The 27,068-nt window shown below is 39.1% G+C and overlaps 1 protein-coding gene across 3 annotated transcripts; it reads right to left on the reverse strand.

Moving 5' to 3' along the window:
• Positions 1 to 625: 625 nt before the first annotated feature.
• Positions 626 to 26,081, reverse strand: LOC128858412 (gamma-aminobutyric acid receptor subunit beta-like). Of its 3 annotated transcripts, none has more exons than XM_054094674.1 (10): positions 25,850 to 26,081; positions 10,185 to 10,599; positions 9,736 to 9,839; positions 9,607 to 9,674; positions 6,307 to 6,491; positions 6,057 to 6,214; positions 5,660 to 5,944; positions 5,369 to 5,587; positions 5,061 to 5,282; positions 626 to 1,198 (listed from the first exon to the last, which is right to left on the reverse strand). In XM_054094674.1, exons 2-10 carry the CDS (start codon positions 10,337 to 10,339, stop codon positions 1,032 to 1,034), a joined length of 1,563 nt encoding a protein of 520 aa, XP_053950649.1. In that variant the 5' UTR covers positions 10,340 to 10,599; positions 25,850 to 26,081; the 3' UTR covers positions 626 to 1,031. The 3 variants fall into 3 exon arrangements, with proteins under 3 accessions (XP_053950649.1, XP_053950647.1, XP_053950648.1); XM_054094672.1 differs by having other exon boundaries at positions 25,739 to 26,081; XM_054094673.1 differs by having other exon boundaries at positions 25,648 to 26,081.
• Between the last annotated feature and the right edge of the window lie 987 nt (positions 26,082 to 27,068).

Raw genomic sequence — 27,068 nt, forward strand, 5'->3', positions numbered from 1 at the left:
AAATACGTATTTAGTTTTAGAAGTTTAACAGTTTTCCTTAGGTGTCAAAATTAGGTTTCTCTCCTTTCGTTTTCAAAACTACTTTTCTAATCGTATCTGCTCTTTTTTTCTGGAATTTCTCAACCAGCTGTCGCTTACACTAAATTTAACCTAACAGCAATTTTGTATTTGGGGATACCACTAGGATATATGTGTATATGTGTGATATAGTGCAATGGTGTGCACTTAGGACTTAACAGCTACCTAATCAGGGCATTCGTACAGGCGCAAGCACCCTGTATATGTACGAGCGAAGTACAAAACGAATTGGTTTTGTATGCTTGTTTTTTAATTTCAATTTGCTGGGAGTTACTCTAAAATTTATGCCACAAAATGTTCGTACATAAAATTTGGTTTTCTAATTCTTTTCTATTGGGAGTGCCTAAGACATTCATTCAATTGAGCTTAATTTGTTGCTAACTTAAACTAAACGTTGGTAAGAATTCGTACCTTAGGTATTTATGTTTTTCATAGTATTAGCTAAGGATATTGGATTTTTCAACAGTTTTATGATTTCGTAATTTTTATTAAATTTTGGTACACTTTGAACTTTTCTTTAAGTTTTCAACCACATCCACTGAGCTGGCATTGAACTCGTGCTTTGATATTAATTTTTTGTTTATTTTTTTTTTTGTTTTTTTTGTCTTTTATTAGGATCTTAATAGTCACAATTTGGGTTGGTTCTCGTTTGGTCATTTTGCAAATTTTACTAGCTCCTTTGCTAAGAAATTGTTTAGATTTCACATTTTTCACATCCATTGTTCGTGCGCTAATTCTTGGGACACATTTGGTTGGTGTGTTGTTTGGAGTAGAATTTTGTTACTAAATTCTTTTTGATTCGATTTTCTCTCCTTAAAAATTTTGTATTGGATTTTGATTTGAGTTGTTGTGCTTTGACTTTTGGAAATTTCGGAATTTCAGGTTCTGGTTACTCGCACACTACACACTAACTAGGGTTCGTCCTATTTGGCGTGAAGTGTCATCAGGTGCTATCATTCCAGAATGTAGAACAGCCAATATCCCAGGTTGAAGGCTAAAAAGCTGACTGGGAACACCATGCGTGAATATTTGTCGATAATGTTGACATCTTTGATTTTTGGTATGGTGGCTTTGAGGGCGGATGCGCCACGTTTGAGCGCGTGCAGCATGCGTGGCTTGCCTGAAAGTATGTAAAGTGTTGTGAATAAATAAAATTTGGAAAATTTTCAAATGTTAAAAAGAAAAGATGTAATAATTTAGTGACAAAGTAAGTCTATATAGCTTATGCAATTTATGCGCTTGACAAGTATTTTGGATAAGTTCCAAAATTGTTCTAAAACAACTGGTTTATTTGTAGGTTTGTGTATAATAGTAAACTGGAAAATGTTTGAAAAAATGTATTATTATTATTATTAGTATTAATAGGCTACTGCGCACTGTGTCCAAAAGAAATGTGTTGTGCAAAGCCTGCTGGGGTACCCCATATTTAAGGCTTTTCAAAACATTCTGTAGTTTATTGCTCCATAATTTATATGAATGCACGACAAAACCACCAAGGTGGTGTAGCCTTTTTCTGCCTAGTGCATGAGACTCACAAGAATGTATTCTGAATTTTTAGTATCCATTTCACAGAATCGACAGCTGTTGGTCTCAGAGAGACTAATTTTGTTTGAGTGATATCTCAGGCTATCGTGTAAAGTAACTGTAAAGCAACCAGTTAAAAGTCTGAGGTCTACTCTGCTGAGCAAATGTTAGCTTATTCAAATTCCTCTGTCCGGCGTTAGGAATTGTTTACTGGTCGCTGATCGATAAAATGTCGGCAGTATTCAACGAATTTCTTTTCCACCCCCTTTCTGAGAAATTCCTTAATGTGGCCTCTTGTAAGTCTACAGAAATGCTCAGGACCAATTAGAGGCATGTTTTAGCTAGATGATCAGCCATTTCATTTCCCTCAAATCCCTCATATCCAGGCACTCAACCTAGTAATGTTTTGTTGAAGTTCCCTAGCATATTGAGGAGGTTCAGACAGCCATTTACCATGGTGATTTTTGCCATGTTGAGGTGATTACAGTTGTTAGACGCGCTTTCAATGTCGCTTGACTATCCGAAAGCATGTAAATGTGGGTTCCTCTCGTTAAAAAAAGTTAATAATTTTGAGATCCAAGTACCCTCGGTTCTTTTTAAAATTAAAAAAAATTGTGTATTATTATGGCCACGCTGCCATTGTATTTAATGAAATCATGTTTTGTAATACAACTAATGTATGTACTAAATTTAAGAACTTTATTTCGAAGTTGTGAATTTTTAAAATTTTTGTCAGTGCTTTTGGAATATATAGGGGACTTTTGCAATTTTTTATGGCATTTTCAAACTTTTTGTGATTGTTGAAAGTCACTGAGATGCACTGGAAAGCCCAGCTCTGGTGTAAAAAAGTATTAAAAAATAGTATCGTAATTCTAGCTCAATTGTAAATAGCGGCGTGAATTTCTTGTGAGGTCGGTAGTCGTCATGGCTTTAGCTTGCAACCAGTTTAACGCACCTTGGAAAAGTTTGACTGTAAGTATACCACCTTCAACTTTCAGTCACCAAACAAGCAGAGATTCGTGTGAAGTGAAGAAAACATAGCCGCCATAGCAACCAGTATCTAAGGAAATCTAGAAATCTTGATTCGATGCTGCTCATATTGTGTTGACGAAATAATTACAGTTGGACATCCACAAATAATGCATTGAGTTCGCTAATTGGGAAACATGGTTTAGAGACCCCGCTGTTTTGCCAAAAAAAAAAAACTTTCCCAAGCAAAACGCAGTTTTAGGGCAACGGCTGCCTCATAAGAAAAATTTGCAGCGACACTACCCACAAGTGTTCGGCCAAACATCTTTGCATCCACAAATATTGATTGTGAATAATTTGATCTTATTTCTGTCGAAATGAGGAAGGACACACTGCTACCGTTAATGGCCCTCAGTTAACCGACTTTCTGTTGACCATACTGGATATCCCTGTATTTGGAATTAACCTTGAAAGATAAGATGTCGTTTTGACTCAATTTTCTAGGTCAACGTTTGGCCTTTTATGCACAGGAATTTGTTTAACTTGCTTTTAATCATTTTTTAAACTTGATCTTGGATCCATAGGTTGAACCCACATAGCCAACCGATATTAAATTTAATTTTAGCTAATTTTAGTACGAGTGTCGTCCATTCTTTCACAAGAACCATAGAACTAAGACCACGAAATTTTGTACAAAATTCAAAAAATTTCATCAAGTTTTCGACAAGTTCCAATTTTTTAATAAGAATTTTTAGAAACATTCTGACTATACACATTTGCAGCTCATAAAATTTTCGTTTAGTAAAGAGAATATTAAAGGTCTTCAAAAATCGCGTTGATATTTTAACATTTTTTTGGGTACGTTGTGGAAGGAAGTACATTGTATAGGGCCAAATAAGACCTATCAATGTTAAGCACAAATAACTTTTTTATTTTTTAACATATTTATTTTTCTCTTTTTGTAGGTTATAATTGAATTATTGGAAATTTATTATGGAACCCTACAGTACAGCACAACGCGTTAAAATGATCGAGTTTTTCTATTCTTGTCAACGATTAATTGTTTTAACGTAGCGTAAATATCGGCAACATTTTAATTCCAGATCAGCTCCCACAGCTTTCATGATTAGGAGTTTGGTCGGCCGTTTTGAGGAACTGCGTTCAGTGGCCGACCGTCCTGGACGAGGTGGCCATCGAAATATTCGCACTGAAGACACCTGGAGACTGTGCGGCAGAGTGTTGCCGATGATCCATCTGTCTCAACTCGCCGTTGTTCTAGCCAATTGGGCATTTGAAGAACGACATCGCGTAGAATTTGAAAGTTGGATCTTAAGATGTATCTATACAAAATTCAAATTGTGCAAGCACTGCTACCGCAAGACCACCAACAACGACTACAATACGCTATTCGTTTTACTCAATTAGCGAACGTCTGATTTCCAAAAATTCAGATTTCCCTTGGCCACCTCGTTCGCCAGATTTGACTGCACCTGACTTCTTTTTATGGGGCTATTTAAAAGACAAAGTGTATTTTAATAAACCAGAGACTATTAGACAGCTGAAGCGACGAAAGACGAAATACTGAGCCTTCAACCAGAAACATTATGTGGTGTAATGGAAAACGGGTTGAAAAGAGCCAATCTTTGTTTCGAGAAAAATGGTGGACATTTGTCTGATGTAATACCATATTTCCTACTTAATTTCCATAAAATATATTCAATGTATAAAAACAATTAACCAAAATAAATGATGACTGCAAAAGTTATTTGTATTTAACATTAGTAAGTCTTATTTGGCCCACCCTGTAGAATTAATGAAATATATTTTGTAAAACCAATGCGATTTTTGAGGAACTTTACATTTTCTCTTTATTTACCGAAAATTAATTGGACTCTAAAAGTGAGTATTGAAATGTTTTCTAACGATTTTGATTAGCAGTTGGAAATTTTAATAAATTTTTCTGAATTTTATACAAAATTTGGAATTTTTGGTGTACAAGGCTTTTGATACAAAATCACCAGAGCAGTTTTTTCAAAAATTTAAATTTTTTTATTTTTTTTTTTTTATTTGAAAATTGGAAAAGTAATGAATTACAATCACAATGAATAAAAAAGCATTAGCGAATTTAAAAATTTATTAAATTCACATTAAGAAAACTAAATCTCAAAATGTATAATCCCAAGGCGTGCATAAGTTTTCTTTCACCGGGTATATCTAATAAAAGGAAGCACTTATTCAAGTCTGATTATTTTCAACAATATCCTAATTTTATAAATATTCAAAAATAAGCGCTGTTTTAAGACTTCAGCTCTTGTTCCCAGTCCGTGGAACACTTTTAGTTATTGATTGCACCTCAAAATTGCACAGGTTTCAAAAGTTGCGATAAAATATTAGAGAAAGGGCTAAAACTCCCCCAAATTAAAGTAAAGTTTTAAAAACTCAGCAGCAAATAAAGAAAAGCTTTAACACACGCCCACTTTCTGACCCACCTTTTTGACCTCTATAGCGCAAATGTGTACGATTCGTGCCATAGTTGCGTGTAATTCTAAAGCTCGGTGGAAACTTTGCCAGGTCCACAGTCTCGGTTCCTATGGAGCCGAGCGTGCTATTGTAGTTGCCTTTGCGCAGTGAGGGTATAGGACTCATGCGCACATCCTGCAACTCGATGATGTCCTCGGCTGTTGAACACGTTTCGGATTTGTCGCCTTTGCCTGGTGGAATAGTATTTCGTTTACATGCAAGAATACATATCTACACAAACACAAAAGAATAATATTTATTCAACTTTATTATTAACCTGTTTTTCTCCCTTCACCATCTTTGGACTTTTTCACTTTCTTCTTTGCCCGTTTGCCCCAATATGTGTAATTGACAGCTGCATATTCGAGTAGAGCAGCAAAGACGAACACGAAACACATCACTAAGTAGATGTCAATGGCTTTGACATAAGATATCCTTGGCAAGGAACTACGCACTCCGGTGCTAATTGTGGTCATAGTGAGCACGGTGGTTATGCCTGGAGGAATTAAGGAGTTAAATGCGTTAAAAGGTGAAATAAAAAGCTAGTCCTTCGTCACGCTCTACTCACCTAATGCGACGCGCGCACTCGTTGCTTCGTGGTTGATCCAGAAGGACACCCACGAAAGCATCACAATCAATATGCTTGGCAGATATGTTTGAAATACAAAATAACCAATATTCCGTTGCAATTTAAAGGAGAGCGATAGACGCTGATAGATGCCAGTGGCCAAACGCTCTTTGCGATCGTTCGTTCCATAGCCGATTATCGTGAATTGTGGCAATTCGGCGTCCATGACACCACGCACCGGCGTGGGTTTCCAATACATTACCACATCGCTGACGGTATAGCCATCTGTAACAGACACAAACAAGCGCAAGACAAACAAAAAACAACGAAAACAACAAACAAAATTTTCTTTCTAAAAATCTACTAAAATCGTCTGTGTTGCGCTTCATTTACTTACAACTCTCAATTTCTACTGTACAATTCTGCGAATCCAACGGATAATAATGCAAATCCATCATGCAGGCGAGTGTTGTTGTAAAGCGCATGCCGTAAGTGACAGCGCCGTCGCCACCTAAACGCACTAATTTGTTACGCTCGGTGACGTCATGTAAGAAACTGTTCAAATGAGAGAGAGAGAGAGAGAAGTAATTTGTGAGCTTTGGTAATTAGTAGACGTTTCGATGAGTAATTAAATTCATGACATGTACCTATTTTTATCGTTCGCAAAAAATGTGTCGGGCACCCATATTTTCTCTGCGAAGTCCCCGGAGAGCGTCAAGACATCATTGACGCCATCATCGTCGGCATCGTCATCATAGTATGGGCCGTATGCATTGAATGCTAGTCGCTCGTCGCGCCAATACTGATTTAGATACATGGTGATGGTGTAGTCCTGTATTGGAAAGAGGCAGAGTGCATTTATGTAGTTCAAATTATAAACAAAAATGTTAACTTGTGGATGTGTATGTGTATCAGTTTTGTGAGCAGTAGAATTTGGGTCCGATATTTCAACGGTCGACAAGAACTGGTAAGAGAGTGTCCTTCTTTGCTCCTCTGAAGCAGTATAAAAATGGCAGGATCTCCACTTGTAGAACTTCGTTACATAAATCTTGATATTAAATTGGCCCAAGGTGGTACACAAGGCACACAAGGTAGAATATATAAAACTGAACACAATTTTATTTAAGTGATACATCCGAGTCATCAGAACAATCAAAAATAAGGCGGTATTCATGTCAATATGAAACTGATTCGTATCTCAAGCGCCCTATGCAGCACTGGGAGTTAAAGGAAAACATATATATGCACAGGGTTTGATTGAAAAGTAATGAGCCTTATTTTTTTAAGCAGTTTTATTAAACCTTTTGGCTTATACAACTAATATTCCGCAAAATAGGACCCTTGAGCGTCAATACACCGCTGGTAGCGGTCCTTCCACTGCAGGAAACATTTTTTAAACTCATCCGCCGGAATCGCGTTCAATTCGGCTGTCAAAGTTTTTTGGATCGCCTCGATGGAGTCGAAACGCCTCCCCTTCAACTTTCTTTTCAGGCGCGGGAACAAGAAGAAGTCTAGAGGGGACAAGTCTGGGCTGTAGGGAGGGGGGGAAGCAGAGGTGCAGAGGAAGGCCGTGTGCGCCGGCGCATTGTCGGGCCGAACCCGGGCGACGCGGTTTTTCAGCCGAAGGAGCACTTTTTTGTAAAATGCCGCGTTTACAGTGTTTCCTGGAGGTACGAACTCCTTGTGGACGATGCCTCGAGAGTCGAAAAGCTGATCAGCATGGTTTTGACCTTGGATTTCGACATGCTCCCGGCCTTCCTTGAACGAGTTGTACCACCGTTTTACCTGGGCACTGGACAGAGCTTGGTCCCCGTAAGCCTCCTTGAGTAAACCAATGGTTTCGGTACTCGTTTTGTTTAGCTTTACGCAAAATTTGATCGAGTAACGTTGCTACAACGATTGCTGCATTTTCGCCACTGTAAAATCCTAACACACCTTTAAAACAGATTTCACGCGCGGAGCGATGTTGACTGCACCGCTGTTGCCAGCGAACTGGGACCGGTTTCTAGTGGAAGGGGAAGGTCCAACGATCATTTTCCCCCACCAGTTAATCGCTTGGCAGACGCTCCGCGCGGGAAGGCTCATTACTTTTCAAACAATTTTCATCAAACCCTGTAGGTTGTTAAAGGTTTTGTTTTACCCTCAAATTACCCTTTACATCAGGAAGTTCCTGTTATTTCGTCGATCTTCACACCCTGCGGACTGCAGTCAAGCTTTACATCGTGGGAGGAAAAGCAACCCAGTCACCGCTCCTACGCCATAACCCTTCGAAGGTTCGTATACTCTTCACCGGTTCTGCTATTACATCGTCTACTGCTACAAATATTTCGCTGATTTGTAGCATGAGTCCCAAGAACGATTCATATTTTTGCCAAATACCTATAGTGCGATTCTTGCATTTAGAGCTATTGAATCGCCTGCATACAAAAATATTTGGTAGCTATATTATAATGGGCCCACAGTAGTCGCAAAATGTATTCAGTTGGTGTTCTTAAGGTTATCTTGAACGCTTGTGTGCCTACTACACATAGTCATGTCCCGTCTTAGTCCTGATAGTTTCAATATTGCTGAAGCTACATTAAAGGTCGATCAGTTAAGATAACTTTTCGTGAGTCTTAGACTCAGAAATAGCCATGCGACCAACTCTGTATGCTGGAGGCGTTTGGTCTATTTAGAGAAAAATCCGGTAATTGCCTTGTGCTAAGCAGGAAACGTATCACTGCTGAAGTAAGAAAAATCAAATGTAGTTTTGCTATGAAGTGTTGCCACCTCGAAAGGCATACGCAGATTACGTGGTTATCCTAGGCACAGAAAGATCTACTCACTGAGACTCAACTACTCAAACCACTGTTGGATTTTTCAAGAGTTGTATTTTTCTGTGCAATTCTGCATAACAAAACGAAAAACATATTCGATGGACCTCTATTCTTCATAATTCGCCTTCATTGTAGACAAGCAGGCTGCAATTAAGACTATTAAGTAGGTAATGACTAATTCAATGGGAGTTTAAGAATGTCAACGATTCCTAAAAACTCTTCGTGAGTACAGCGTCAATTTGTACAGAGCGCAAGATGAGAAAAAAGATTACTACGCAAGGAAATGGCCTGTGCAGGAAGTCAATAATCGAAGCTAAGGATCAAGTTTCTTTAGGCCACTTTTATTCTCAAGTTCAGGGAAAGTCTGGAAGAGCTACTAACAAGGAAGTAGGTGGTTTAATCCAGACATCTGCTCAATATTGACTTCATTTTGATCAAAACTCGACGAGTAAAGAACTTTGATGTTACTTATTGAGGTTCTCAAAAACTAATATGCAATGGAAGGCCTGAAAAACTTCCTCAAGTAGTGTAAATCGGTGAAAAAGGAAATTCAGCATTTCTTGTGTGAAAGCCTGGAATCTCGAATAGATTTCGACAGAATCTCGTTTGTAGAGCTGCCTGATTTACGATAGTTTGATTTGTCCAAAAGAGAAAGATCGAAATGAACATCGCTTGCTTCTGGGTGATCTCTGTAAGAACATCCCATTTAACTTAACTTCGTATAAGTATTTAACATCGTTTTTTTTATATTACGATTAGGTGAGAAACGGATGAACTTTATCAACAGATGGGAGCATTTGAGAAGAAACTGCTGACCGAATTCAAGGAACCCTCCAGTTATGTATGAATTGCAGGGCATAGCGAGAAATTTTTGTGTGAATTAAATGAGGCTAGGAAAGAGCAGACTGTTCGCTTTTTGCGGGCGTGCTTAAGCAGGGGGCATGAATCAACGAATACCATTCCGAAGATCTTTATTTCCTTTAACCATAGTAAAGGAAAACGTTTAAGGGTCTTTCTGCCTTTGGAGGGCGGCACACAGCTAGGTCATGCAGCCCTTTTAGAGAGAGAATTAGTTTGATTATTTGAGCGGTAGTGGATTTGCTTATATTTTTTGGAGTCTTGCACACTTACCATATTTACTTCAGAGATAGCATCAAAGCTGGCAATGGTGAGGTCCATGCCCACATGCAATGGTTCACCTGTAATTTCAAAAGTGTTAGAATTGAAATAATTTTATTTACCATTTTCTAAGAAGCTTACCTCCGAAATTCGGACGCAATCGTATATCGTAACCTTGTAGAATTTTTGATATAGTTTGTGTAACATTCTCTAGCCGACCAGCTGCCATTTCTTTTCGCTTACATCTGCAATGGGAGATTATTAAACTTCTTACTGCAATAAATACGAGACGTTTAGATGCTGCCTTTCGGCAGGATTAGTGTAAAGCGATGCTGTGGAATTAAACAAATGTGGGTATTATGAAATTAAAAACAATTCTTGGAACTTTGTAGCGCCACTCTGATGATAAATCTATTCAGTGTGACAAATAGCGTTACATAAGTCAAGGTTACAAGTGATATCGAACAACTTTGCCAGCTCAAACGGTCATGAGTTTGTTAATGTGTAAAATGACAGTAAAGTTGGGCGCTGAAAAGTTTCTTGCAGCATGTGTGTGTGTGTGGGTCTGTGACTGTGGCTTTTTCACTTACCTCGCGCTGGGAATGTGTACTAATGTGAGTATGACTAAAAGTAATAGCGTGCAACAACCCATCCGCCGCGTGCTTATCACGCCACTCTCACTGATGCTGCACTCATTCGATTTTCTTCTACCTCTGCTACTGTTGCTGCCTTTTGTTTTACACATTATCGTGTTTTTGTTGTTGTGCTTCGTTGTGTGATTGCTGAGTTGGTGGTCATACGTGAAGTCCCAATGGTGAGCGTGATGAGTGATTTAGTTGTTGTTCCTGTGTTTTCGTTTTTTTTTTCGTTTATTGTACATATGTCATGGGAGGAGCGCATTGAAGTTGTGTTGTGGCATTTTGTGCTTTCGAAACGGTGTACTTCGTGCTGCTGCTGTTGATACTTTAGTTAATTATTTTGTTGTTGCTTCAATGCAAGTTGACTCTGCGGAATAGATTATTAATATTATTATGAGGGGGTTTAGCGCTGCAGCTTGAGAGATCTATTGTGCCCCTTCATGGATTCAGAGTATTTCTCTGAACCCAACTGCCTCAATCAATTTTAGTACTCGTCCTATTTAAATGAGTTTTGTTTCCTCCTCTGGTAAAATATGCCTACATAGGTATACGAAATAGATGGAGAGTTAGTAAATTTTCTAAGCAAAATTTATTGCGTTAATTTAAACGAAATAATGCAAGTTTTGTAAAAATAATTTGCGCTTAATAATACATATTTCTGCAAGGCCCGTGAACGCTAACACTTTTGAAATTTATTGCTTGTAGAAATAAGAAAAAGTATATATTTTCATACGAATTTGGTTAAGTGAGTTGATGAATAGGTAAAGAATAGTAGACTATTGGCAACATAGTCTGTAATTGTTTCTCAGCCCATTTGATTCTAAAATTTGTAGGGCTTAAATCTTAATGATATTAAACTACTTAATGATATTTAACTACTCATTAGCTTGTTCCGTGAACTGTCAATCTAATGCGGCCGATCTCTTTGTTACATATATTGGGTTGGGGAATAAGTTCATAGCGTTTTTATATTTTCTTTTATTTTTCAATTACGAGGGGTGCCTTTTATATGTCGGGATTAGAGAACAAAAACAAATTTTAATCATCGAAAATCACTTTATTCTTTTTCAAAATATTCTCCATGAAGATCTATACACTTTTGCATGCGTTTGAACCAATTGTCGAAGCACTTTTGCCACTCTGAATGAGGTACCTCCAAAACAAGCATTCTGAATGCCGCAACCGTTTCTTCAGGTGTCGAAAAACGTTGACCTCTCAGTTTGTTTTTTACGTACGGGAATAAAAAGAAGTCATTCGGTGCCAAGTCAGGACTATACGGCGGATGACCCATTAATTCGATGTTTTGGGTTAAAAAATGCAGTTGTTTGAGCCGATGTGTGAGAGCTCGCATTGTCCTGGTGAAGAGTGATCCGTCTTTGGCGATTGGTTTTCCTGTTCTGCGTTGTTCTAGTGGTACTGTTGCGACATGCCCAGTTTTTCCGAAAAAACAGGCGACCATTTGCTTGGAAGTGCTTCGTGCGCGAACAACTTTTGTTGGATTTGGCTCATCTTGAAACAGCCATACATTCGACTGCTGTTTACTTTCGGGCTCATACGCGTAAATCCATGATTCATCACCTGTCACGATGTCATAGAAGTGTTTCGAAGCCCCGCGATCGTAGTTTTTTAGCATTTCCTTCGACCAATCGACACGAGCCTTGTTTTGAGCGATTGACAAATTGTGTGGGATCCAATGTTGCTGAGTTAATCCACGTCGAAAGTTGTAAAAAATAATCGCACGAAAGTGTTCACGATTTAATTCCATTTTTGGACCGAGATGAATCTTTTAAGCTACTGTAAATAACACAAATAGCGCTGGTATTTCAAAACGTTCTGAGTACGTAAAAGCCAAAAAATGTCAAACCAAGAAATGTTACCAAATCCCGAAATATAAAAGGCACCCCTCGTATTTGTTTGCTGTTTGGCAAAGGGTAAGCATCCATTCGATAGAACTCTTTCTGCTCTATAAATCTATGTTAATTGTATTTTTGAGTTATTTAATTTTTTATTAGTTTTGAGGGTAAGAAATGGAATACCCATTAGCCAAAAATCTTTTAAGTTACTGTAAACACCACAAATAGCGCTGGTATTTCAAAACGTTCTGAGTACGTAAAAGCCAAAAAATGTCAAACTTTACGATACAGCTGTCAGTTGCCAGACTGCAACACGAGGGTTGCCAAATCCCGAAATATAAAAGGCACCCCTCGTATTTGTTTGCTGTTTGGCAAAGGGTAAGCATCCATTCGATAGAACGTTTTCTGCTCTATAAATCTATGTTAATTGTATTTTTGAGTTATTTAATTTTTTATTAATTTTGAGGCTTAAGAATGGAATACCAAGAAGGCAAAAATCATTTTCGACCCTGCTCTTTTTTGCTTTTCATCGAGGCCAAAAAGCAGCCAAAGCAGACCGCGACATTTGCGACGTGTATAGAGAGTGAGTTTTAGATGAGTCTATAGCACGGAAATGGTTTGTAAAGTCGCAATGGTTTTTGGCGACTTTGACGTCGATGACAATCGGGAGGCCTTCTGAATTCGATAAAGAACGTCTCAAATCACTTTTGAAGGTGAATGGTCGCCATACAGTCGGGAACTGGCGGAAAAAATTAGTTACGATCATAAAACGATTCTCAGTCACCTTCATTTAATGGAGATTTACCGAAGAATTGGGAGCCTGGGGTGTCACACGAGCTCAACGAAAAAAACAAAGAAAGTCGCCTTCAAATTGCTTATCAGCATCTCGCCCGCCATTGAGCAACATGCGGTCATAGGAGATACGCCAAAGACGATTGACGAGCCGGAGATCATGATGATCATTCAAAGTTCATGACATGTATTTGGTGGGACGGGGACGACTGGAAAGACCTGATCGATATGGTCAAACCGTACTCCTTCACAACAACGCCAGTCCGCATGTTGCACTAATCGTCAGAGCCGCACTTGAAGAGCTCGAATGGGAAGTCATTTAGCATCTGCCGTATTCTCAGGACCTTTCACCGACCCACAACCATCTTTTCCGTCCTGTCAAACCATATGAAGGGCGTTACCTTCGATAACAAAGAGGTCCTTAAAAACTGGCTCAACAACTTCTTTGACACCAGACTAGGCGATTTTTGGCGTAACGACATCAACAAATTGGTCGAGAGGTGGGAAGGGGTTGTAAACAGCATCGGCGAATATTAAATAGATTGTCTTCTTGACATAATTATGGGTTTTTGGTTTAAAAAAAAGTATTCGATAAAAAAGCTACGAACTTATTCTCCAAACCAATATAGGTATACGGGGCAGCAGTAGCAAGTGGGCTTGTGTAGGTCTGCAATTTTTTAAGATATTTTTCGCGGCTATTTTTTATTTCGTGACTGACCATATTTGTGAATGTTACAGTGTTCCGTGTACCTTGTATTTTTTTTGTTGGTGGGTTGGATGGTGTCCCTTGGCTTTATAATGGAATTAAACAATTGGGCTTTGTGGCCTAATTTTAATGCGGATTTGTGGTTCTTTAGCCAATGTAAGTGTAGTTTTATAATTTATTTGTACCTTTTTAGCAAGAATGTGCTTTTCCAAGTAAGGGGCCTGTCTAGGTGAATATCAAGGCTTACAAAGATGCGAAGCATGGCTATGTTACTCAACTGGACATGTGATTGGCTAGAGCGAAAATGTTACATGTTTACATAGTTGCTTATGTACTTTAATTTGTCAGTTTCTCAGCCACTCCTCTTCAAGCTTTAAGCGACTTTGTAAAACGTTTGATGTCTCTCTGAAGTATTGTTTGCGATCATCTGGAAATGTAGAAGTTAACACATTTCTGCTTATAGCGAACTTTGTTGAGCTCGGCCAAATCGCCAACAAAGAAGAAGAAGGATATCAGATTCAAACAAAAGGAATAGCCATGGACCAAGAACAGTTCTTTGAGTCACACCAGCCGATATCGGAAATTCTTCTGCAATAAACCATTAACTCTTACTGTCAATGGTCAACTGCAGGCGGCATTTCTCTTACCAGACAGATAGTTAAGGACAGTACGCAAGGCGGTGTTTTCTCGCCCCTTCTCTGGGTTGTCGTTGTCAATGACTTGCAGAAGGTGCTAGTGAGAAGGGGCTGCAGGATGATTATTTACGCGGATTGTTAGAGGGAAGTTTGTGAATACTCTGTACGACTTGATGCAGGCCAATCTAAACGCAGTTGTTATTTGGGCGGCAGATAGCGGCCTATCGGTAAATCCTCTCAAGACGAAGCTCGTCTTATTTACAAGCCATTATACAATAAAATAGCTCAATTCTCCTCAATAGTCGCCTTGTATGGATGCAAGCGCGCTATTGGCGTTTGTGTAAAAACAGTTACGGAAGTAAATATCTACTCCGTTAGCCAAATGGCAATTAGGGCCCTGAGATCGATGATGGTGCATCCGAAATTCGTCAGGGAAAGCCTGACTTCACTTTTAGTCACATCTGAATTCTTTGATATAAGGCTCATCTGCGTACCTGGTAATAGTGACATTGTAGGAAACTGCGAAACGGATGAGATGGTTAGACAAAGGACTTGTGAGGGGGTTTTCACAGGCAAGGAGAGTATTAGGATCCCCTTGAATACCCGCGGTCTGTTCCTGGAAGCGTGGACTTCGCGCCAAATCAGCGAGCTCTGGGCAAGTACACAAACTTGTAAAGTCACGAGATCTTTCTGACCACGTGTAGATCGTAGACGTTGACTGAGGTTGACAAATTTCAGCTCTGGAATTTCGTGGGCGCGCTCACAGGACACTGTCCGCGAGGGATGCATACCACGAGACTCGGCATTACTTCGAGTCCTTTTTGCGTCATCCGTATGGGGTGGAGGTGGAATCATTTCAGCAGGCCTTGATATTCTGCACCTGATGAGATGCACCAGCAACATGAAGCGGTTAGTACCACCGTAGCTCAGTGATCGTTCGGTCGTTATAAATAAATGCCCACAAAAGTTTCCAGAATCAAAACAGTAACCTGATTGGTATATAAAATGACAGCAGAGTTACATATTTTGCTTATGATACTTTGGGAAAAAACCGAATTTTAGTATAGCTTCGAAAATATCAATGAAAAGAGGTTTAGGAAACTCATAACCCTCCCTCAGGATAAACAACTCAGAATGCTCACGGCTATTCCCGGAAACCATTGTAGATTGCACAGTCATCTGCATAGGATTGGGATACGGTCTAATGACTCTTGTCGTGTCTTCTTGAATGCGTCGCTTTAGCGTGAAAAAGGTTGATACATTTCGGCCAATTGTAGCCAGAAGAAAGGCATATACGCTTAGCCCAACCAAGCTCTATTTTAAGTTTATTAAGGTAACTTTGAATGAGGTACTTCGATTAGTAGAGGGCACAAAAGACCATGATGTCAAAGTGCGAGCCTCAATTCTAACTCTACTGCATATTTACAATTCCATTTATTAGGTGTTTAACTGGGCTTCTTCTGCAGTTTTTGACGGGTTTCTTGATGCTATTCTACAAATGAGTGACTTGGAGCGCCACATCCCACTGGCATCTGTTACGTATGAGAAGGTTTTTCATGGCAAATTACACTCATAGGTTTCATCTGGGGAAACCACCGTTAATTTAATTGGCTTATGTCATTAGACACTTCAAGCCCGAAATGGTCGAGTGGTCGATAACGTGCAGGTATGGATGAGGAATTCCTTGTTGCACAAAATTTAAAGTTTGATGTGAACATTTTTCATATCAAACACTTGTTCTGAGCTATTTAGAGTCGCATGTGTGCATTCAAAATCATAGTTTAGAGCCATGTTAATAATTCCATGGATGCATACGTCTATGTCCTGAAGATACACAAATATTTGGGACTTGCGATGATTACAGTTAAATTGGAAAAGTGAATAATTTATGTATTTTTACAGTTATCAATAGTTTTGAAATTCCAAAAAAAAAAAAAAACAAAAAACAATTAATTGCCATCTTTCATTGAAATTGTCTACTCATACACCTTGTCGGCCAATGCTAAACACAATGCCAATGCTCATACGCCATGGTGCCTCCCCACCAAAACAATGACAAATGAATAGGATTCCAGTCTACTTTTGCTGTCATCTTTCTACGGTTTGAAATTGCATTTAGCATACTTTTTCTACTCTTTCGTTGTGCATTTGATATTGTACGAGTACCTTTCATCGTTATATTTACATAGTTTTCACTGTTGAACAAAAGTTTATTCAACTTGTTCACTTAATGCGCTCTTATGCTATAAAAGACACTATAGAAAATGGTAACAAAATGCAAGAATAACAAGTAGGACACGTAATAATAATAGTGGGTGTAAAAGAGAGGGTGGCAGAGAGAGGGACGAGTGAAGGCAACGCATTGTGCCACTAACAAATGCACTTGTGCTTGTTTTGCTATTGTTGTTGTAGCTGGCTTTCCACAATTTCAATTAGGAAGAACCTTCAGAAAAGTGCATAATTGCGTTAAATACTAACACCCTACATTCCACAGCTGGCAACAGACTTGCTAGTCGCTTCACACCCTTCTCTCACTGGTTTCAGCCAACGCTGTCGTGGCGGTTTCTGCTACATTTGTGTAACAATTTTGTCTTCTTCAAGTTTGCGAGTATGGTTTGTATAGTAAGTATGTATGTATATATGGATTTAGTCCTTCCAATTGTTAGCATGTTTTGTTGTTGCCAGCTGTCAAGTGCACAAGTGAACGCTTACGCAATTACAAGTGGCTACACACAAGCTGCTGGTTGGGGCTTGCCAGTTTGCCAGCTTGCCAGCTTTCGAGCTTGTCGCTTGCCGCTGTTGGGTGAAAACAAAAGGCACTTCCGGTGTGCGTGTTATTATCAGTGGCAGCGGCGTCGATGCTTATTGCCGCTAGCTGTTGCCTATTTCATTTTGTCCCACCTTCGTGCATCGCACAATTGTGTGAAGCGGAAAGTGTTTTTGAAAGTAAAACAAATGTAGTTGTTTCAGTTTTTTTTGCAGCCTCAGTCATGTGTGTTTGCTGAAATGTGCCTATAGATTTTTCTAATGCTATCCATGTACTTTATTTTGTGGCAAAATGCCAAATTGCCAAATTGAAAGATTAGAAAGAAGTTTTTCCACTAGTTTTTATCTTAGCCGGTGCACAATTTCTGATCTTAGCAGCTAATCTAAGTTTATGCATTTTTTTTATGTAGTGCAATTTCGTGCACCATATTTAACCTCACTTAATATTCAGAAAGCAGAATTTGATAAACGCTCTGCGCGTTGTGAGGGAGCAGCATTAGTTCTTTCACCAAAACATTATGCAAAAAACTCCTGCTGATGCGAAATTGGGGCATCGTTTGCATAGACGATGTTTGTGGACACTATTGAACATCTGTGGCCACATCATCATTGTAAGTCGTCGGCCACTTCTTTCTACATCTCTGAAAGTCTAGATTGCACAGTTCGCTCAGCAAAATGCTTCATTGCTTGCTCAGATGACAATCCATCGAAACTCACGCAGTTAGAAGAGCGAAAATTCGATGACTTCATTCAACTATTTACTTCTCTAACTGTTTGTATTATAGAAGTCTAAGCACAATGTTAGTAGGTTTCATTTACAAAAATTAGCGCGCATTCACATTATGATAATACTTCTGCTCCAACTTTTATAGTGGTTAGGTATTTAGCCGAGCTTCTCCTACGATTTCTGGCACGTGCCTTACATTTATCTCAAAAATGCATTGGCCTATAGTTGTACGCCACCTCCAAGCAGCGGCTAGTTTTTATGAGAAGATTTTTTATGGCAAGAATGCATTCCGAAGTTTGCTATTGCCTTCCGATGGGCGAACGCTATTAAAAGGAATTTTAAGTAAATTTTTCATTGATGAACAGGAAGAGGTGTGCGACTAAGTAACAACGAAGTGCCGTTTTAGGCTACACTCAGGCTAAGTTAAAATGTATAGTTCATAAAATAAAGTGTATTTTAAAAACTTTGACCGAACATATTCAGCACAGATTTGCATATAGGTCTCGCAGAGCGGTTCTTCTTTATTACAGTTCAATCTCACATATAAGCAGCTGTCTGTAGCTAATTTCAGCTTCTGCGCTAAACCTTTTAGGTGATAGTGATACTTCTGACGTGAGTAATTACACACCTTTGGCTACATGTCACCTTTTAGAACCTATTGCTTACTATGATGGAAGTAAATCGCCTTGCTTATTCTTTCAATTGGTGTTGGGAGCGTTCCCCCACTTAGGATTATAAAATTGCCCGCAGGTGTTAACTCATTGGCTGCCTAATTTCGGAGGATATTTGGGCTGAATTAGGGCTCAAGTTTAATCTACTGATTGCTGATGCTAGCATTTTGAGCTTTGCATCGCTTTGTTAATCTGCATTTGATTGTCCAGCAGTTTGAGAAAATATTTAACACGAAGCCAATTCAATTCTATAATGAAAATAGTTCTGTCTCGAAATCATTTATAAAATATGGTACTCGGAAAGATCTTCTCACTCTTTGGAGCTCTCATACATATCTCTTGTTATCTAGCAATAGATTTTTGCAATAACTTCTTCTTTCAGCAGATAATAGCACACCTGCGAGTGCCGTATGGTGTGCCTGAAACGCGGATTGCTAAGGCGGAATGCCTCAAGTCCTATAGTCAGGTTCATCGAGAAGTAACACGTAGTACCAGAAGCGAGAATGGAAGCGGATAGAAAACTTGACCAAAGAAGCTGGAAAAGCCGCTGCCGAATACCGCATCAGAGAGTCAAGACAGCAACAAAATATTCGCGCAACAATATACTTTATTCGGTACTGCAACCAGAACTCAGACAGGAACAGGCGCAAACTGTTCATGCATCGAACACAGTAATAGTCGCCGAGTTATCGTAGAATAGTCAATTGAGTGGAGGACTCCGCTTTACCTTGCCTTCGTTCACGCCCGTGTTGGCGTGCACCGCTGTGTATCCAACGCCTACTGAAGTGAACTTCCACGCCTTTCTCACACTCTTCTAGAGCTCTTTGATATTTAAGGCATTCATTGACATGCACCAATTCGCTTAGTGGCGTCTTGAAAATTAACCTCTCAGACAGCAATTTTGAATACATTTTCGATTTTCACCTGTGGAATGTTTAACATGACCCATTTCTCGAAAAAGATCGTACTATCGTACAGTGTCGTTATAAAGGAACCTATAAAGAACTAATTGTATTCGAAAATCTCAATTTCACTTAAATTCGTTCTAATGTCTCGCCTTCGAACCTAAAATTCATTGGAGCCGCGTTTAAATCTACTACATGGTATAAAAAAGTTTTATTAGCAGATATTATTAAAAAAATGGAAATACTTTTGCTATGCGCCATCGCGTTTATGTATGTTGAATATTGTTTATAGAAACATATTTATGCCAGTTTCTAAATGTTTGGCTTAAGACTTTGGCAGTAATTGAATTTGACTGCGTAATTCAAACATTTAACGATATGCACTAATTGGCTTCATAGTATTTGTTTCTGATTTACTTTGCTATTAGAGACATCGGCCTTAAGCGAACACCATAAGCGTCAAGTCCCAGCTTGCAAGATTCCTTAGTTCTCTTTAAGAATATGGCATTATTATCGTCATCGAGATGTGGTGGAAATAAAACTTCTTCAGTGACTTCAACATCTGCAACGTTTTTCGTAAGGATAAAAAGGACAATTGAACTGGATATGCTACAGGTGGATGGCTTCTAATCGCTGTAAAATGTAAGCATCACGCTTCTGGGGCTGCACTTGAAAATAAAGCTGGTGTTGCTCGACCAATACATTCGTGGTATCTCTCAAACTATTTTTGTTTGTGCTTCGTACATTTCGCCCAACAGTAACTACGACGTCTACAAAGCCCATTCTTTCTTGGGCTTTGAATACAGTTGGCGATGAAAATCTTTGTGTTCTGGGAGGCTTGCCAACTGGTCAAGCACTTAATCCAAATCAGCTCTTATCGCCTGCAATGTCAATAGTCCTAGTGAAATGTAATTAGTGGATAGTTTTTTAAATATTGACATCTTGCAAGTTCACTGTTTTCCCAAATAATTTGGTCGCACTTTACATTTTATATTTGTAAGTAGAAACGTAAAGTTTTCCGTACTTAGTGTGCTCTACCTATTATAAAATCGGGCAAAAAGTAAGGTGAATTTGGTTGTAAAATGAAGAATGTTTATTTATTCTTGTAAATAAATTTCATCCCCTTCAAAATAATCCCCTCTCGATGAAATACGCTTATGCCAACAATTTTTCCAATCCCCGAAACATGTCAAATAGTCCATTTCCGGTATAGCCATCAGCCCCTTCTTCGATTCAGCTTTTATCTTCTCAATCGACTCGAAACGCGTTCCCCGGAGTGGTTTCTTGAGTTTTGGGAATTGCGGAACGATATACGTGGAATTTTTGGCGGAATGGTCACGAAGAACGAGTGCAGTGTGAGACGGTGCATTATCGTGATGCAAAAACCAAGAGTTGTTGGCCGATAATTCTGGTCTTTTTAGACGAATTGCTTCACGTAAACGAAGCATAACGCTCAAATAATATTCCTTATTAACAGTTTGGCCAGGTGGAAGGAATTCACAGAGCACCACACCACGAAAATCGAAAAAAACTGTCATCATCACCTTTATTTTTGAACGACTTGGACGTGCTCTTTTCGGCCTGGCCTCGCCTTTAGCACGATATTCGCTTGATTGGTCGGTTGTTTCAGGGTCGTAAGCATAAATCCAAGTCTCATCTCCCGTAATGATGCATTTGAGCTTATCCTGATAGTCTGAAATCATTGTTTCACACACATCAACGCGACGACTTTTTTCCAAAGAAATTGATAGTTTTCGTTACCAAACGAGATTTGACTTTTCGTAGGCCCAAATGGTCTTTCAAAATAGTTTTCACAGATCCTTCTGATATTCCGATCATATCAGTAAGGTCTTTAACAGTCAATCCACGATTTTTGAGCACTAACTCCTTCACTTTATTGACGTGTTGGTCATCTGTTGATGTCGATGGTCGTCCGGAGCGCTCCAAGTCATCAACACGTCCTCGACCCTCTTTGAAGTCTTTGTACCACTTATAAACATTTTTCTGCGACATGGTCGAATCACCAAATGCCTTCTGCAACATGCTAAACGTTTCCGCAGTCGAAATTTCATTCATCGAACAAAATTTGATGCCACTTCTCTGCTCAATCAAATCAGACATTGTAAAAATCGAAAAATGCACTCTTGGTCGTTTGGTAAACACAAGCGTAAATATGTTACTGGTAATGACATTCACATGAAAGTTGGCCCAGATGTTATTAACAGTGCTGCCAATTCATGAAAAAAATAACTAGAGCGAAATTTTAATCCCGCGAAGTTTGACAAATAAATTGACCTTACTTTTTGCCCACAGTATTACATCAAGAAACTCTAATTCTTCAACTTGAATTTTATGAGTAAGCTAAAATTAGACATCTTAATTCAAATTTGTTGTTCAATTTTAAGCTACGTGATTTTTTTAAGCTGAATAATCTTTTGCTGAACATTAGCTGGGATTGCTTGCTTCATTATCTTGGCACTTCTAAGTGTTTCGAGATTTTTACAACTACGTTTGTAAAAGTGTTATTTCTCCGATAACAGAAAAGCAATATAAAGTACGTTGCCACAATGCTGCATTGATTAAACTTCGAATTGATTGATTAATTTTTCCACAGAAACTACATTCTAAGCTTCTAAGAAAACCAAAAGCGTTTTGCTGTTAATTTTCATGCTGATACCGCTAATCTCTTTTCTGAGTTCTTCACGATCAATTTTGCATCTGGCACCGACAGTGCTGAAAATGTTTCTTTCGATGTACAGAGTTTGATTGAAAAGTAATGAGCCTTCCCGGGCGGAGCGTCTGTCAAGCGATCAACCGAATCGGCTGGTGGGGCAAAATGATCGTTGGACCTTCCCCTTCCACTAGAAACCGGTCCCAGTTCGCTGGCAACAGCGGTGCAGTCAACATCGCTCCGCGCGGGAAAGCTGTTTTACAAGTGTGCTAGAATTTTGCAGGAGCAACGTTACTCCATCAAATTTTGCGTAAAGCTAGACTCTCGAGGCATCGTCCCCAAGGAGTTTGCACCTCCAGGAAGCACTGTAAATGCGGCATTTTACAAAGAAGCGCTCCTTCGGCTGAAAAACCGCGTCGCCCGAGTTCGACCGACCTCGTCAACAATTGGACCCTTCATCACGACAATGCGCCGGCGCACACCGCCTTCCTCTGCACCTCTGCATTGGCCAAGATGGGGGTTCCGGTACTTCCCCACCCTCTCTACAGCCCAGACCTGTCCCCTCCGGACTTCTTCTTGTTCCCGCGACTGAAAAGAAACCTGAAGGGGAGGCGTTTCGACTCCATCGAGGTGATCCAAAAAACTGTGACAGCCGAATTGAACGCGATTCCGGCGGATGAGCTTAAAAAATGTTTCCTCCTTGTGGAAGGACCGCTACCAGCGGTGTTTTGACGCTCAAGGGTCCTATTTTGAAGAGTATTAGTATAAGCCAAAAGATTTAATAAAACTGCTTAAAAAAATAAGGCTCATTACTTTTCAATCAAACTCTGTACGACCTATATCTATTCCTTTTAGCAAGCTAGTAATGCCCACTAAAGATGTCTACAGCGGCATTATTTGACTTAAACCCTTCTCACACACTGATGTTGATGATTCGCCTGCGGTTTTGTTCTAGCAGTGTGATTCTTTCGTATACCCTCTGATGTTAATCTTAATAAATAAATCACTAACTTCGGGTAGTTTATTTCACTTAGTTTCAAGAGCGGTCATACAAATGATATTAGCAACTGTAGGCCCATTTCAAAGCTTTCTACCACGGAAGTTAGATGTTCTTTGAATGCAACATCCTTCCCGATGATTGATGTCTTTTCGAATTATTACAGCGCTGACTTCCAATTAGGGTATCATATTGACACCGTTAATACCAACTGCTGTAAGATTTTCTATCGGATTTCCCATGTAATATTAGTTAAAAGATTATCCTGCATTGGCTTTCACTCAGCCTTCTTGAGTTGGATCACATCTAACTTGTTCAAGCACCATTGCTTGGTTACCGTCAACAGCGTTGGGTATCTTCCTTTCGTTGCTTACTCTGGGGCTCCTCGGGGTAGCAACTTTTTTGTTCTGTTTATCAATGATATTTGTTCAAGCTTTTCGTCAGCAAGATTTCTGCGATTCAGACGATCACTCGTTTCTGAATTGACGCAAATTGATTTAGTTTATTTCAGTAACTGGTGCATTAATAATCGTCTGTCGCTGAACATGAATAAGGGTTTCCAAATTACCTTTTCTAAGCGTGCCACTGTCAGTGCCATCTCTTATCATGTACCTAGCACACCTCTGTCACGGGTAAGTGAAATTTAAGGCTTGGGTGTCATATTTAATCCTTAGATCACTTTAGCTCGTTCTATAAATTTTTATATTACCAAATCTTACGCCATGCTTGCTTTTGTTAGGCGTCATAGCTTCAATTTGTCCCACTCTTAAATGCTGAAACTTCTGGTATATGGCTTTTGTACGTTCCAAACTTGCCTTCGTGTTATACGTGCCATGGTGCTAGAATTGAACGAATCCAGAAAGTGTTCTTACATTTCGCGATGCTTATTGATTAACTGAAATTCGATGCAGAACAGGAGAATAGTCTTATCTTTGTCCTTCAGTTTTGATTTGATCCGCGGTTCTGTTCACTGTCCGGTGCTTCTTGAGACGATTTTCTTTAATATTCCGGCATGAGAGTCCCACAGTTTGAGGGTCTGGAGAATATTTCAAAACTGGATCTTCCAGTGCGGCTTAGATTTGTTAAAAGCATTGACATGCCTACTTTACATCTTCATAGAAATCAGCCAGCTGGGTTAACCTAAACTAACCTATGTCCCATATGTTTTGTTTTCGATATAAGAACTAATTAAAGGTTAAATGTAGGCCACCATTTATTTTTACCTTGTTTTTACACTTCCGTCATAAATTGTGATTTGTCAAATTTTTCAGTCTCATAAGATAAATATTTTATGTTATTTATGATTTTCAATTCCTTTTCATTTTCTACCATCTCTGCAAAGTAATTATTTGATGTTAATCATTTAGGCAATCAGTTATACTAACAGTCTTCGTTAGTGTAAATTCAGTTTCGAAAATGAATCGAATCGCTTTCAGCACCATTCTATTTATGGCAACAACATTCATATTCAAAAAATGCCAACACTCTGCTATAGCACCTTTAAGCGTCAGGTATTTGCATTTTTTTTTTTTAACTTGTATTCACCCCTTCTCGTTTACATGCATCCTTTACTCTGCTGCTACTTGAGCTGCGTCGCGTCACGTTACTTTGTGGCGTTGTCAGCGCATCATTATAAAATTTAGTTACTTTAAAGTGATTACGCCTAAAAATATGCACCGCACATAAATGAGAAAGCAAGCACGCGTAACGAACAAACGTGAAGGATAGTGTCAAATGAAGGGAAGAGAGGCTTACGATAATACAATGAAACTGCAGTCTCCAACAAGACAGCGAAGGCAGCAACAAGAGCAGCAGCAGCTGAAAAAACTGCACCTATCAGCCGAGACAGCGAAATTCATTTTGTAAATGACAAGCAACAAGAGGATACTCAAAGAGTGAAAGAGACTAAAAAATAAAATAAAAGCAGAAACAACTGTAAATGGCAGCACTGCCGATGGCAATGCGAAAGTCAAGCTGCGCTGCCCTCATTGGCATCATCTCCGTTGATGTTGACGTCGCTGTCGCTGTTGCTGAAGTCGACGATGCGATGCGACGCTAAGCGAAGCGTTTGCAAATTTGACCTATTTCGGGATTGGAATTCTTTTCTTACTCGCTTTTGATTAACATATTTTTTGGTTGATTTTTGTTTTCTGTGTTTTTTATGACCGCACATTATGCACTTTTGCTCCTCGAATAGTGCTTGAAGGACGAAACGATGTTCAATATTATTCAAGTCATCACTGCATGTGCTCCTATACTACAGCATGTGTATCTCACACAGCCACACACATAAGTTGTACATATGCACACATGCACATACATCGGTTTGTATGAATGTAAGCACTTGCATATGCATATGACATGCATAAAGTATAGTTGTGCATAATGAATAGTTAATGTGTGGCATCCTCGCACACACACACACACACACAGACTCAAACATCAGCACATAAACTTACACACCAGCAAGTAATTTTCACAGTATGTGCTCGCGTGTGTACATTTTTGTTGCTTTTTGCAACCCCCCTCGCGCATATAATTAAGGACTCGCCACAAACGATGCTGCAGTTTTTTGTTTGGTAACGTTTGCTGATTTCCGTTGAACTAATTTTACAGTGCAGTTGAATAATTAATTACATTAATTTTGTTTTTGTTAATTTAAAAATCTATTCGTGAGTACTTCAAAATTCACCTGCATTGAGTTCCATTTTCACGTTAAAATGACTTAGGAAATATTTGTTAAGTCATGATTTTTCTTAATTTTTTTTGTCACACTCAATCACCTCATTAACAGACTTGTACGCTTCATGCTATTCCATTTGTTGTTTTTGTTTTTGTTTTTGACTATCTTTAACGACCGACCATTCGACACCATTAGCACCACCTCTACTAACCGCTACGATCCGATTACGAATTTCAACTTCAAAGTTGCAGATGAAATTTAATTTCACTTTTCGCATTCGTTTGCATCACCCCTTGTATTCCCAAGAGCCCCATTCACTTTCACGGTCCGCCTGCTGCTCCTTCTTCTTCTTGCGCCTTTGTGTGTAAGTGTGCGCGCGTATGTATTGGCACCTTGGACCAATTCACAGACTACGCGTTAATCCGTTCAAGCACACGAGCTCTCGTACACAGCCAACAAACGAATGCCGATGAACTCAGAAGAGCGCTTAGCATAAGGCTTTGGGCTGTTTGCCTGGAATCCTCGTAAATCTGATTAGAGCATTTAATGAGAGAGGCAGCAAGAATAGCATATTACAAAATGCAGCTAAAAGCCACAAGAATGTAAGGAGGTAAACAAGGAGCGTAATACCGCTGACTGATTGAGCGGATGCTGTGCTCGCTGAGAGTTGGTTCATTTGTTGGATGCTGCGCAATGACGAGTGTGGTAGGAAACGCAGTTAATAAATGTGTGTATGAGGCAGAAGCGACACCTATCTGCGAAACTAATTTGAAAGGAATAAAGACTTTATACCAGTAATCATTATTTAGTTGAATTAAGTCAACAGGAAAAAAGTCAGGAAACCGTGAGACGTGTAAGCTTAGTTTTAAGAACTGAAAAAATGTATCCTCTCTAACTGAGCTAGGGCGAGTGATAGTGAGGTCTAATGTGAAGCCATGATCTAGACATTGGGTCGTTGACAGAACTCAAATCAATGTAAACGAAATAATTTAGTTATCGAAGCCAATTAACGGACCCCATGCATGAAAGTTGTTCTTAAACGCCACCTCAAACCCCTAAGGTTTCCCCTAGAGCTTCATTTTATTACTTTTTTATTTCATAGTTTTATTATTATTATTATTAGGACATTTAGCACTGCGAACTAAAAGATCTATTATGCCTCCTTCATGGATTCATAGCATTGCTCTGAGCTCAACTTCTGCAATAAATTTTAGTCTTTGTGGTATTACATTTTATTTCCTGCTCTGGTAAAAAATGTATCCCAAAGAGTTTGCTCTGCTCACCTGCTTACCTGTGTTTGGCGGTTTCATCTTCCCCTGTACAGGACCTCCTAGTGCCTTCTCAGGTTAGTAAGATGATGATTCATTGTATAATGCCTTCTTATTATATAAATAATGCTTCGAATATTATTATTATTTAATTCTATACAA

This window comes from Anastrepha ludens, chromosome 3, assembly GCF_028408465.1.
Source record: "Anastrepha ludens isolate Willacy chromosome 3, idAnaLude1.1, whole genome shotgun sequence".
NCBI lineage: Eukaryota > Metazoa > Arthropoda > Insecta > Diptera > Tephritidae > Anastrepha > Anastrepha ludens.